The 13,540-nt window shown below is 35.0% G+C and overlaps 2 protein-coding genes and 1 long non-coding RNA gene across 5 annotated transcripts; 2 read left to right on the top strand and 1 right to left on the bottom strand.

The window, feature by feature from the left end:
* The first annotated feature begins 1,354 nt into the window (after window positions 1-1,354).
* On the top strand, window positions 1,355-8,815 carry LOC143444741 (uncharacterized). Its single transcript, XM_076943596.1, has one exon. The coding sequence runs from the start codon at window positions 5,124-5,126 to the stop codon at window positions 6,783-6,785; it is 1,662 nt and encodes a 553-aa protein (XP_076799711.1). The 5' UTR covers window positions 1,355-5,123; the 3' UTR covers window positions 6,786-8,815.
* LOC143444885 (uncharacterized) lies at window positions 6,814-10,717 on the top strand. Its single transcript, XM_076943682.1, has one exon. It carries the CDS (start codon window positions 8,958-8,960, stop codon window positions 10,203-10,205), a length of 1,248 nt encoding a protein of 415 aa, XP_076799797.1. The 5' UTR covers window positions 6,814-8,957; the 3' UTR covers window positions 10,206-10,717.
* Window positions 10,718-11,920: 1,203 nt separating this feature from the next.
* Window positions 11,921-12,486, bottom strand: LOC143444970 (uncharacterized). 3 transcript variants are annotated; one of them, XR_013113782.1, is made up of 3 exons: window positions 12,396-12,480; window positions 12,220-12,241; window positions 11,921-12,085 (listed from the first exon to the last, which is right to left on the bottom strand). It is a non-coding gene; the product is annotated as an uncharacterized LOC143444970 (long non-coding RNA). The 3 variants fall into 3 exon arrangements; XR_013113783.1 differs by having other exon boundaries at window positions 12,056-12,085; window positions 12,186-12,241; window positions 12,396-12,486; XR_013113781.1 differs by having other exon boundaries at window positions 11,921-12,241.
* Window positions 12,487-13,540: the final 1,054 nt, after the last annotated feature.

The following is a 13,540-nucleotide window of genomic DNA, read 5'->3' as shown; positions in this document are numbered from 1 at the left end:
ATATTAGGCTGCGCTTGTGATGAAACTACTCTGTTTTGCGGAAAAGTTGAATTGCATAGTATTTCGACACGTTTGTCACACCTCTGTGCTGGCAGCTGTGACCTAATTCGATAAATCTGTAATTATCAGCAGAAAGAAAACAATGCTCTCTAATCTCTATTGCGAGAACTGGTTTTTGTAGTGTGAAGTAACAATGCGTCAATTGACGCACCCCGTCCTTCTAGGTAGTGACCACGTTAATTATCTCTACTGGTAAAATAAAAACTTCATATTCATGGGTTAGTTACCTAACACTAATATAGGAAAAGTCAGGAAATATCACGGTTGTGCGATGCACCACTTAAAAGTTATATATGCACTTATGTTGAAAATGTGTCAATTGACGCGCCCCGTCCTTCTAGTGTTAAAATAGGTGTTCATGACAATAAATACAAGTTTTCATTTTTGAATTAAACATAAACAAGTTTTTTTTTAATTAATATTAGACGTTGTATTTATGGGCAGAAAAGTATAAAACGTTATCAATCTCGAAGAATTAATTGAATGGAACTAATTTTACACTGGAACTCATGGATCACTCTTCTCCTGGTGAGTGGGGAGTTAGCCTATACAGTTTCAACAAAAAAATCTCGGGTGTGTTTCTGTCATAGTCTGCAATCTGGCACACCCGGGATTTTATCCTAACTGCAGCAAATTGAGCTCAAACACAAGTCAGCCTGGTGCAATGAAATTCTAGGACTATAGGCTTACACCAAGCAAACAACTAGGCCTAGCCTACGGAAGTCTTCAATCAGATTTTGCTATTTTTCTAACATCAGAAATTACTTGTATAAGATAAATAAAAAAGTGAGATAGCCTTTTTGGGTATAGTGCAAAAGTAAATGACATCTCAACTTGAGTCGCTGAGGATTGAGGAATAGTATACAAATGTATCTTGTCGTTGTGCACTTCTGCCCTAGACCCTTTTTGTTTGGGTGTTTCCCGTAACGTAGTATTACTTCGGATGCTTTTTTGAAACACTTTTAATTAAATAATTTTATGTCGATTTGGAACTTAACATGATAATAAACTAAATCTTGTTAAAGCCTTTTAATAGACTGGATCCTCCAAGAAATCGAGAAGGTTTTATCTTTATTTAACTTGACTAGCTTGCTTGCTTGGTCAAATGAAGCAAACATTAAAGTTTTAACAAAATTCTTTGTATGTATGATTTTTCATAATCCCGAATTACTGTCGACTTTTTTCGGACAGAGAACCCATAAATAGCCTACACGCTCAGAGAAATACGGTTTATATAACATGATTAAAATTTATATCTTTAATTCAGTTTTCTCTGGTTTTGTAATTTAATGAGGGATCTTAGGAGAGCTGCCGGCCGTCCTAGGTAGTTTCGCCGCCCTGGGTTCTGCATGCATCGTTTTGTGCATCAATTTCAGTTTCAACTGTTGTCAACAAATTGTTGTTGTTCAATACTTATTTGTATTGTTTACGTTCATTTGTTTTATTGCAAATGGAAATTAAAGTTACCAAGTTTCATTGATAAAGACGTATAATACCGTAACTGTTGACAGGTATGAAGTACTTGTTAACATTTCTATGTTGGCCATGCTACCGCCATGAAGCGCTCTCACTTTTAGCGATTTTGTTCCAAATTGGAACTTTTAACCCCTTTTAGGGACAAGTCTTGGTATTTTGATGATCTAGGGATTTTTTGGGGATTTTTGAAATTGTGTTTTGAAATTTAAAATGTATTGAACAGTTTTTGTTGTGTCTTAGCTGCAGTTTTTTGGCAGTGATTTGTAATTAGCTCAATTCCCTTTTCAGAATAGACTAGGTCTGTGTTCAGATTTTTGACCTTCTTTACTACAATAAATTTTAAATTTTTGTACAAATAATGCGTAATTTAACTACTTGAGTTCTTTATACGTCAAAATTTTCAATTTTTAGGTCAAAAATTTCGTTTGCTCAGACTCGTGAAAAATTAGAGGGAACATTGGTGTAGACTGTAGAGGATTACGTTCATGTTCATGGCTTTCTAAATTACAAGAGATTCTGCCGAACGTCTTATCGACTGAGATCAATTAATAATATCCCGAGAGTAGCGATATTAACAGTACCTATTACGTAAATTATGATCAGTAACAGATAGCGGAATTATGTCGAAATAATTAAAATCGAAAAGAATGGACGAGCGGTTAAGCTAATCTGCGTCCTAATAACCTATTGTATGAATAAGCAATGTGAAGGTACCAAAGAGCATTTTTCAAAAGTGCAATACTGTGAGTCACAATCGCCTCAATCATCATTAAATGAAGTGTAAAATATACAACGCAATACGAACACAAGAACTAGAACCACAGTAAATATATTTAAACAATTTTTTACTTCTATTGTTCTGGCTGTTGTGTTCATTCTGCCTAATGACTGTTATGTCTGTGCTACTGATAAAGTTGTTTCCTAAAGTAATAATTCCAAGTTAGCTTCAGTCATATGATAAAGATTATGATCTTAAAACCTAAGATGTTAAACATTATGACATCATATACCAAAAGATACAAAGTACGATAGGGATTGCTAAGATAATTAAACATATTTGGCGACTTATAATTCACTTAAATTGAGTTTGTCTAACTCAGTGGTTCCCAAACTATGGTACGCGTACCACTAGTGGTACATGAAGGTCTTCCAGGTGGTATGCGAGCAACTTATCAAATTCACACTAAACGATCACAAAAGATCTTTTAGTGTCGTCGACATTAATTTAATTCACATAAATTAGGTAGAGCGTGAAATTTCATGCCATGTTCCCTACTGAATACTAATTTTTTAGGGTATTGACGCATTGGATTGTAAAACAGGGTTTCTTTAAGACGAAATAGAACGTCGTTTATTACTACATAACAAATCCTTGAAGTTAGTTTTTGTAATAGGTTAGTTATGCTGTGGCACTGTAGCGAGGGCAGTAAAAGTTCGACTAATTTTTGTTTAATATTCACGAGCCTTTAGTAAACATTTTGCTTATCATTTTTTATTTGTGAATTCTGGAGTTTTGTCGGACCACCTACAATGTAGGTGGTACGCGAACGCTACATGAACCATAAAAATGGTACGCGAGTAGATAAAGTTTGGGAACCACTGGTCTAACTGTGGAAAGTTTTCTTTTTTTTTCAAATGAAATTGTAAACTTATTATCAGATTTTTCTACGCGTAAGAGCGGTGCCGCCAGCTTCCCTGTTGATTAGAATTTCTTCGCGTTTTATTCCTGGGCTTTGGCCACTCAGTGCTGAACCAAAAATACCCTTAACTGTCTCATTTCTGAATAAGCACTGTTGGTTGACGTTGTAATTCGAGCTGTTGTGCAAAACTTTGTTTTACGATTTTGTATTGAAAGATGATTGTAACGTTGCAAAAATTTTGTCTTCCCAAGGCAAAAAGACCACCCTGTGCGGTTTATGTAGGTTTTGTTTACGTTAACATTGACATCACATGCAGATTTTAACATTGACACTTGTATTCAAGAAGTTTATTTGAAGAAAGTATCACTTTTTCTTCGGCTTAAAGCTACCGATGAAGGAATATCATCATTTCAGGATTGGAAGGCTTCGTATTTTCAGGATCCAGAGATATCACAGTCTAAGAACAACGACACAACTACTACCATGTTAGAGAATATTGTCCCTCGGTCAGAGAATGAAGCAAGTTCCACATTAAAAGACACAGTTTTTTATGCTGACATCTTGATTGTAAAGATGTGATGTCATGTGTGGAATATAACTTATTGTCTAATGAATTTCCTGAAAAATACATAGTAAATGTGATTTAACCAATACTACCAAAAAGGCTGAGCATTCTTCGATCATTGTCGGCTTGTTACTGTTTGCGACAATCACTCTTTGTGATATATCTTTTACACAATAATCAAACTCATTTAAACACGGACATGCGGCCATATCAATCACGGGTTTGTTCCAAAACATTTTTACAAAGCTGTTACTTTCTGTATCATAAGAATCCACACTAGATAAAACTACACAAATTGTTCTCGTTGTAAAAAGACAGAAGTTGAAATCACATTTGTGGGGGGTTTATGGAAATCGTAGCATTGCAAGACCATACTTGTGTAAACTCTGTGATAAAATATTTAAGTGAATTTATTTAATTGAAAATTTTTCTGGTGTCATTCATTCTGATAAATTATTTTTGTGAATCCTTTTTAGCTTTTTCATATTTTTAATCTGTTGCCAAATTTTTATATTAGGCCTATTTGATTCATTATAGTGTAAAGTGTGAAGTGTCATCCAGGTGTTATGGAAATGTTTTACTATGCTGTGATATTCATGCTGTTGTTGTTGTTGTTGGAAATGCTTTTATGTTTAAAACAATTTTAATTGGATGTTTCCAATCTTGGTGATAACTGTGAGTAAAATAATCTCAGCTGTGGGCATGTGGCCATATCAATGTAGAGTTTGTAGCAAATCGCTTTTACGTAACAGTGTTTTAAAGCAACTTATGACTGTCCACACTGGAGATCGCTATCATCAGGGTAATGTTTGCTGCAAATCATTTTTACTTAGCAGGAATTTGCAGTATCATATAAACATTCACACTGAAGTTTATACTGAAGGGCGTCCTTTTCAATCCAAAATTTGTCGCAAATCATTTTCACTTGATGTTTGCTACAAATCATTTTCCACAAAACAGCCATTTGCAGTTTTATATGACAATTCACACGAGTGGGCAACCATACCAGTGTTCTCATTGTGAGAAGTTGTTTAAGTAGAAAGCACATTTGTCAGAGCATATTTCTAAACATTCACAACAGTTACACTGCATGAATTAACTTTAGGAATTTGTTTTTCTCATTTTATTTTGATTATTGTCGATTGCATTATCTGTCAAAACGTTTTTTGTATTTCTACATTTTTAAGCTTTAACATTTATCTTCCTTTACTTAACATATAGGTCATAAGTATAAACAGTTTCATAATCAACTACAAACTGTCAACCAGGTCATATACAACTTGAGGTTGTTTTAAAAACATTGAATGATCTTATTTTGCAAGGATTAAAATCTTCACCACAAGGTATCATAAAGAATAGATTTTGCAAAGGTGCAAGAAAACATGGAAGACATGTATTTAAAGCTTCTTGAAGAAACAAAGAGAACTGAAACCATGAACAATACGATGCCATTTGAAGAAACTTTGCAACCATCAGCTATACAGTCTGAATCTGATACTACCATTAGTATTCAGGAAGTTCATTCAGAGAAGGCATCAGCTGTAGCTCATCGTGAGAGCGATAATAGAGAAGATAAATGTTCAGGAACTGTTGGAAATAACAAAATAAAACATTTCTGTTGCACTGTTTGTGATAAATCTTTCAGAAAGAAAGCAAATATGAAAATTCATTTAAAGACTCACATGAGTATAGAGTTGTATCAATGTCGAGTTTGTTGCAAATCATTTTCACGAAACAGCACTTTGAAGCAACATATGAAAGTCCACACTGGAGAGCGCCGTTATCAATGTGATGTTTGCTGTAAATCATTTTCACAAAACAGCCATTTGCAAAGTCATATGAAAGTCCACACTGGAGAGCGCCGTTATCAATGTAAAGTTTGTTGCAAATCATTTTCGCAAAACAGCACTTTGAAGCAACATATGAAAGTCCACACTGGAGAGCGTGCATATCAATGCGATATTTGTTGCAAATCATTTTCACAAAACAGTGGTTTGAAGAAACATATGAAAGTCCACACTGGAGAGCGCCCTTATCAATGCAAAATTTGTTCCAAATCATTTTCACGAAACAGCACTTTGAAGCAACATATAAAAGTCCACACTGGAGAGCGTGCATATCAATGCGATGTTTGTTGCAAATCATTTTCACAAAACAGCGGTTTGAACCAACATATGAAAGTCCACACTGGAGAGCGCCCTTATCAATGCAAAATTTGTTGCAAATCATTTTCGCAAAACAGCACTTTGAAGCAACATATGAAAGTCCACACTGGAGAGCACCCTTATCAATGCGATGTTTGTTGCAAATCATTTTCGCAAAACAGCGATTTGGAGAAACATATGAAAGTCCACACTGGAGAGCGCCCTTATCCATGCAATGTTTGCTGTCAATCATTTTCACGAAACAGTACTTTGCAAAGTCATATGAAAGTCCACACTGGAGAGCGTCCTTATCAATGCAATGTTTGTTTGAAGTCTTTTTCACGAAACAGCTATTTGCAAAGTCATATGAAAGTCCATACTGAAGAGCGCCCTTATCAATGCAATGTTTGTTTGAAGTCTTTTTCACGAAACAGCTATTTGCAAACGCATATGAAAGTGCATACTGGAGAGCGTGCATATCAATGCGATTTTTGCTGTAAAGCATTTTCACGAAGCAGCAATTTACAGCTTCATATGAAAATTCATACTGGAGAGCGTCCTTATCAATGTAATGTTTGTTTGAAATCTTTTTCACGAAACAGCCATTTGCAAAGTCATATGAAAGTCCACACTGGAGAGCGTCCTTATCAATGCAAAATTTGTTTGAAATCTTTTTCACGAAACAGCTATTTGCAAAGTCATATGAAAGTCCACACTGGAGAGCGTCCTTATCAATGTAATGTTTGCTGTAAATTATTTTCACAAAACAGCACTTTGAAGCGTCATATGAAAGTCCATACTGGAGAGCGTCCATATCAATGCGATATTTGTTTCAAATTATTTTCACAAAACTGCCATTTGCAACGTCATATGAAAGTCCACACTAGAGAGCGCCTTTAATGGAAGTTTACGTGTTAATCAGATCTATTATAAAATATTGATGTGGCAATGTTTTGATGTTTGTTTGCTTTCAGAGTTGCAGTAATGTTAGTATTAATATTTTTTCAACATAAAGCTAGTTTGGTGATTTGTTATTTATGCCAATGATTGTTGTGTTTTGCGCCGTAAAAATCTTGTTTCATTTTTATACATTTGCAAAAGTCCTGTTACGAAATATGAACCATTTAAGGATGTTTGTCTTGTTTTGTTTTGAATTTTGTTGTTTGCAATGTTTTGAATTGATGTAATAATTTTTCCAGTTTCTTTATATTTCTGTATTCACATCAAATGCAGTTTCCTGCTATTCTCATTCTTTTTTTAGAAAATAAGTCGTAGTCTAAACCACACCATGTATCAGCTATGGAGTGTCAATCAGATTGCTGATTGGTTGACGTTGTATTAAAAGCAATCAGTGATCTGATTTCACAAGAATTAAAGTATGCTTGATAAGTTATGAAGATGAAGATGAAGATGAAACCGAGAAAACTGAAATCATAAATAATTCAACGCCAATTGAAGTAACATTGACATCAGATGCAGAATTTAACATTGACACTTGTTCAGAAAGTTCTTTAAAAGAAAGTATCACTTTTTCTTCGGCTTAAAGCTACTGATGAAGGAATATCATCATTTTAGGGTTGGAAGGCTTCGTATTTGCAAGATCCGGAGGTATCACAGAGCAAGAACAATGACACAACTACTACCATGTTAGAGAATATTGACCCTCGTTTAAGGAATGAAGCAAATGCCACAGCCAAAGACACAGTGTTTGTTTCTGACAACTTGATGGTAAAGATATGATGTCATGTGTGGAATATAACTTATTGTCTAATGAATTTCCTGAAAAATACATAGTAAATGTGATTTAACCAATACTACCAAAAAGGCTGAGCATTCTTCGATCATTGTCGGCTTGTTACTGTTTGCGACAATCACTCTTTGTGATATATCTTTTACACAATAATCAAACTCATTTAAACACGGACATGCGGCCATATCAATCACGGGTTTGTTCCAAAACATTTTTACAAAGCTGTTACTTTCTGTATCATAAGAATCCACACTAGATAAAACTACACAAATTGTTCTCGTTGTAAAAAGACAGAAGTTGAAATCACATTTGTGGGGGGTTTATGGAAATCGTAGCATTGCAAGACCATACTTGTGTAAACTCTGTGATAAAATATTTAAGTGAATTTATTTAATTGAAAATTTTTCTGGTGTCATTCACTCTGATAAATTATTTTTGTGAATCCTTTTTAGCTTTTTCATTTCTTTAATCTGTTGCCAAATTTTTATATTATTTGATTCATTACAGTGTAAAGTATGAAGTGTCATCCAGGTGGTATGGAAATGTTTTACTATGCTGTGATATTCATGCTGTTGTTGTTGTTGGAAATGCTTTTATGTTTAAAACAATTTTAATTGGATGTTTCCAATCTTGGTGATAACTGTGAGTAAAATAAATTCGGTTGTGTACTTGTGGCCACATCAATGTGGAGTTTGTTGCAAATCGCTTTTACGTAACAGTGTTTTAAAGCAACTTATGACTGTCCGCACTGGAGAGCGCTATCATCAGGGTAATGTTTGCTGCAAATCATTTTTACTAAGCAGGAATTTGCAGTATCATATAAACATTCACACTGAAGTTCATACTGAAGGGCATACTTTTCAATCCAAAATTTGTTGCAAATCATTTTCACTTGATGTTTGCTACAAATCATTTTACACAAAACAGCCATTTGCAGTTTTATTTGGCAATTCACACGAGTGGGCAACCATACCAGTGTTCTCATTGTGAGAAGTCGTTTAAGTTGAAAGCACATTTGTCAGGCATATTTCTAAACATTCACAACAGTTACACTGCATGAATTAACTTTAGGAATTTGTTTTTCTCATTTTATTTTGATTATTGTCGATTGCAATATTTGTCAAAACGTTTTTTGTATTTTTACATTTTTAAGCTTTAACATTTATCTTCCTTTACTTAGTGTATAGGTCATAAGTATAAACAGTATCATATGCAACCACAGAATGTCAACCAGGTCGTATACAACTTGAGGTTGTTTTAAAAACATTGAATGATCTTATTTTGCAAGAATTAAAATCAATGCAACAAGATATCATAAGAAAATGGAATTTGCAAAGGTGCAAGAAAACATGGAAGACATGGATTTAAAGCTTCTTGAAGAAACGAAGAGAACTGAAACCATAAACAATACAATTCCATTTGAAGAAACATTGCAACCATCATCTAAACAGTCTGAGTCTGATACTAGCATTTGTATTCAGGAAGTTCATTCAGAGAAGGCATCAGTTGTAGCTCATCTTGAAGCTATTGAAGAAAAATCTTTTTTGTTTCAGGATATTGAGATTTTCCGGAATGAGACAGATGCCACATTTATTCTCATGTCAAATAATGTTTTCCCTCAGCCAGAGAATGAAGGAAATACAACATCCGATGATGAAGTTGTTGATTCTGAAAGCTTGAAGGAAAGAAACTCGCATGAGCAATATAACAAATTGGCTACAAAATTTTCTGATAAAAACATAACGAATCGTGAGAGCAATAGTGAAGAAGTTAAATGTTCAGGAATTGTTGAAAATGACAAAATGAAGCAATTCTCTTGCACTGTTTGTGATAAATCTTTCACACAAAAAGCAAACATGAAAATTCATTTAAAGACTCACATGAGTATAGAGTTATACCAATGTCAAGTTTGTCGCAAATCATTTTCACAAAACAGCACTTTGAAGCAACACATGAAAGTCCACAATGGAGAGCGCGCTTATCAATGCAATGTTTGTTTGAAATCTTTTTCACGAAACAGCCATTTGCAAAGTCATATGAAAGTCCACACTGGAGAGCGCCCTTATCAGTGCAATGTTTGCTGCAAATCATTTTCACAAAACGGCAATTTACAAACTCATATGACAGTCCACACTGGAGAGCGTCCATATCAATGCGATGTTTGTTTCAAATTATTTTCACAAAACAAACATTTGCAATGTCATATGAAAGTCCACACTGGAGAGCGCCCTTATCAATGCGATGTTTGTTTCAAATTATTTTTGCAGAACAACCATTTGCAGCGTCATATGAAAGTCCATACTGGAGAGCGCCCTTATCAATGCAAAATATGTTTCAAATCCTTTTTGCAAAACAGCAATTTGCGAACGCATATGAAAGTCCACACTGGAGAGCGCCCTCATCAATGCAATGTTTGCTGTAAATTATTTTCACAAAACAGCAATTTACACACTCATATGAAAGTCCATACTGGAGAGCGTCCATATCAATGCGATGTTTGTTTCAAATTATTTTCACAAAACAACCATTTGCAACGTCATATGAAAGTCCACACTGGAGAGCCCCTTTAATAAAAGTTTAGGTGTTAATCAGATCTATTATAAAATGTTGATGTGACAATGTTTTGATCTTTGTTTGCTTTCAGAGTTATAGTAATGTTAGTATTAATTTTTCTTCCACATAAAACTAGTTTGGTGATTTGTTATTTATGCCAATGATTGTTATGTTTTGCTCTATTGTTAAACATTTGCAAAAGTCACATTACGAAATATGAACCATTTGAGGATGTTTGTCTTATTTTGTTTTGAGTTTTGTTGTTTGCAATGTTTTTGAATTGATGTAATAATTTTTCCAGTTTCTTTATATTTCTGTATTCACATCACATTCAGTTTACTGCTATTCTCATTCTTTTTCACAGAAAAGCATTCGTAGTCTCAACTACATCCCATCCCTAGTAGATGCATTTGAAATGAATAATGTGTATAATAAATGATCACAAATGTACGCTTAGTGTAATAACTGGTAAGCTTTTGTTTTTAGATGTATGTTCTATTTTAAGGTAATTAAAACCATAAATCGTGGTCTTGACTTGTCTGCTTATTACAGTAGACATAGTCTGCTGTTGTATTTTAACAGCTAATTTTACACTAGACTATACAGTGAAGGCTAGCAAAAGTTTTCGCAGACCGCATGAGGCCTGTTTGCCTTCCCAGTAGCTATCTGAATCCAAGTCATATATTGAAAGCAAAATACCGTTTCGTAAATAATTTCCCGATTTAGTCAAAAGTCGTCATTCTTAAAGTTTCTCAAAGGGATTCAAAAATCAAGTCTTTAAGAGTAACTCGAATCGGGTTTAAGGAAGTCAAGCCAATACAATTTCGCCATTTTTGTAATTTCCGTGAAAGAGACTCTGGTCAAGACTCTTTTAAAACAGGATCCGAGTAGAGTTACAAACTTGAGTCATTAGGACTCTAGATGCCAACAAAAACTACTGTATATATAGAAATTACTGGTTACCTTCTTTGTAGGTTGCTGAGCTTCGGCTCAGTCCGTCTAAGACCTCTTCTTTAAGAGCTTTTGACTTCAGGGAAAGTTACTTAAGTTTTAACTCCTATAAAACCAAAAAAATAAATTTAAAACTTTTTAAAATCATGCAACATTCAAGTCATAATTCACATTTTAAAGCCATGTCACGAATTGGACATCTGGATAGAGGCAAAGCCCGATAGAAAACCTGACCATCCGCGCAATGCAAACAGTGACAATTTCTACTTGAGTTAGAAATCTTTCCCGAGGTCCTTGTTTGTCGCCGATTGGTGTCGATATGAAATTAAAACCATATAATTAACTAGTTTACTGAAACGTCGAAACAAACCTTCGACACATTTTTTTGGGATTTATGAAATTTAGTCTACGAAATATCGAGTGTGGCAATTTCACCGTTTCACGTAGGTTGCTATGCTGAAAGCAGGTTAATAGCTTCAAACGTACGATTTTTGTCAATGAAATAATGGCGGCCAACCAAATTATCTGGTTATCTTCGTTCAAACTTACACCATCGAACGACTTGGTCCTGCCACGTCTATATGTGAACGAAATATTCTCCGATATATGGCCTCTACATCTACAAACAATAGAATGCCTCACGTTAATTGATGGATGAGATTGTTAATTTGTAAAACTCGGCCGCAGTGAGATTGCAACCTAAGTACCATCAATTACCATGCATCTAAACATTATTTATTAAAATTGTCATTTTACTTGGACAAAAAGATTCATGGTTTGAAGCCTGATTACTGATTTAAAAAAAATTTGACTCCGTCCTGCGCCGAATAAAACCTTTTTAAAAATGATTTTAATGAAAACTTGAAATACTTCTTACAAAGCTTCCGGTCGAGGCGCTCTTTGTACTGCCTGTGCTTGAGCAGGGCGGGCAACTGCGGCTAAACACCTGAAAATTGAAAGGTTAAAGAACGAACATTTTAAATAAAGGACGCATTGTTGCGTCATGAAACCACAACGATCATGATTGGATGTTTCATTAACGTAACTGCTATCATACGAGCAGTGCGACTCTGGACGAACATATCTTTGTCGCTTTGGTTGTCTGAAAAAAAAAAAACGTATAAAATGCATCTGCTTTGTAGGTTGTTTGGTAAATGAAAGCTCTTAGCAACTACTGATGAATAAATTGTGTTTTCAGGGAATTAAAACTTACGTGTGAACGGGAGATTTTCGCCTCTTGCGTGGTCGTAACTTACGTTGACTGGGACTCCCAATCACATTGCTCCTGGCCGCACTCGGAGGCAGCGAATTGGGTTGCGAGGAACCTGACTCCATTGGGACTGCGGCTGTAATAATATTTCAGCCTGTTTAACGACTGAGTATGAAACGGGACAATAAACAGGCTTAAGTGGTTAGTACCGGCAGACGGTTGAGGGGCTTGCGGTTGAGACTGGAAAGCAGGGTTGGGTACGGGGGCCTCATCGGAAGGGGAGGGGGCAGGCAACCCAGACCGAGACGATGGTACCGATGTTAATGGTTGTTGCGACGGTGGGATATCGCGGTTTGTCTCCTGTTCATTTGAAATGTAAGACATAAATTGCCCTGATTTTTAGTTGCCTATTTTTGCCTGGAACATAGGTCTAATAAGAATGTCAACTTACTGTTAAGTTGCAATACATTTACAACTCGCTTCTTCGCATTTACAACTCTTCTTCGCTTTTCGCTTTGCTTCATTTACAACTTCGTAAGTTACCTAACCTTCAGATACGTCATAACTAGGGCCATTTTTATTTTGACCTAAAAAAATTTTTTTTTGACTTTATTTTTATCAAATTTTGACTTTATTTTGACCTAACGAAATTGCTTATTTGTAGAGGCCACAGTTCTTCCTCCAGTTACCCAAACATAATATTTTGTCGATTTCAGACCCAAACGTAATATTTTGTCGAAAAGTCAAGGTGTTTTATGGATTATAAAAAGTGCGTCGTGTTTTTTGGCAATAAATTTAGGTAGCTTGTGTTATTTTGTCCTTGTGAAAAGGGCACTTTGCCTCGATTTTCTCCGCATGGTAAATTCTAATAAACAGCAAATTAAACAGGGAATGCTTGTTCTTGCTCCAATCCAGCTTGATGGCGTTTACTTTTCCTGTGGCTTTCAACAAAATACTTTTTATCGCACTTCACTATAACCTCGCAAAAATTGCACCTTAAATCACCCCCGGGAGTTGCATTAAATTCATCAGAAAAATCTCGACAAATCTGTCTAACTTTTGCTGAAGACGATTTAGCTTGCTTAGGCATTTTTGTATTACAGAATGTCAGTAGGCTATTCCTAAAATCCAAACTGTTGATCTTCGAAAATACCACGTTTATGAAAAGGAAATGTTTTATACGAATTATTT

The sequence above is a fragment of the Clavelina lepadiformis genome, chromosome 1 (assembly GCF_947623445.1).
Source record: "Clavelina lepadiformis chromosome 1, kaClaLepa1.1, whole genome shotgun sequence".
NCBI classification, from domain to species: Eukaryota; Metazoa; Chordata; class Ascidiacea; order Aplousobranchia; family Clavelinidae; genus Clavelina; species Clavelina lepadiformis.
This window is presented reverse-complemented; position numbering and strand designations above follow the sequence as displayed.

Excerpts from the sequence above, each read along its gene's own strand:
- LOC143444741 (XM_076943596.1), top strand. The coding sequence starts at position 5,124 with ATGGAAGACATGTATTTAAAGCTTCTTGAAGAAACAAAGAGAACTGAA.
- LOC143444885 (XM_076943682.1), top strand. The coding sequence starts at position 8,958 with ATGGAATTTGCAAAGGTGCAAGAAAACATGGAAGACATGGATTTAAAG.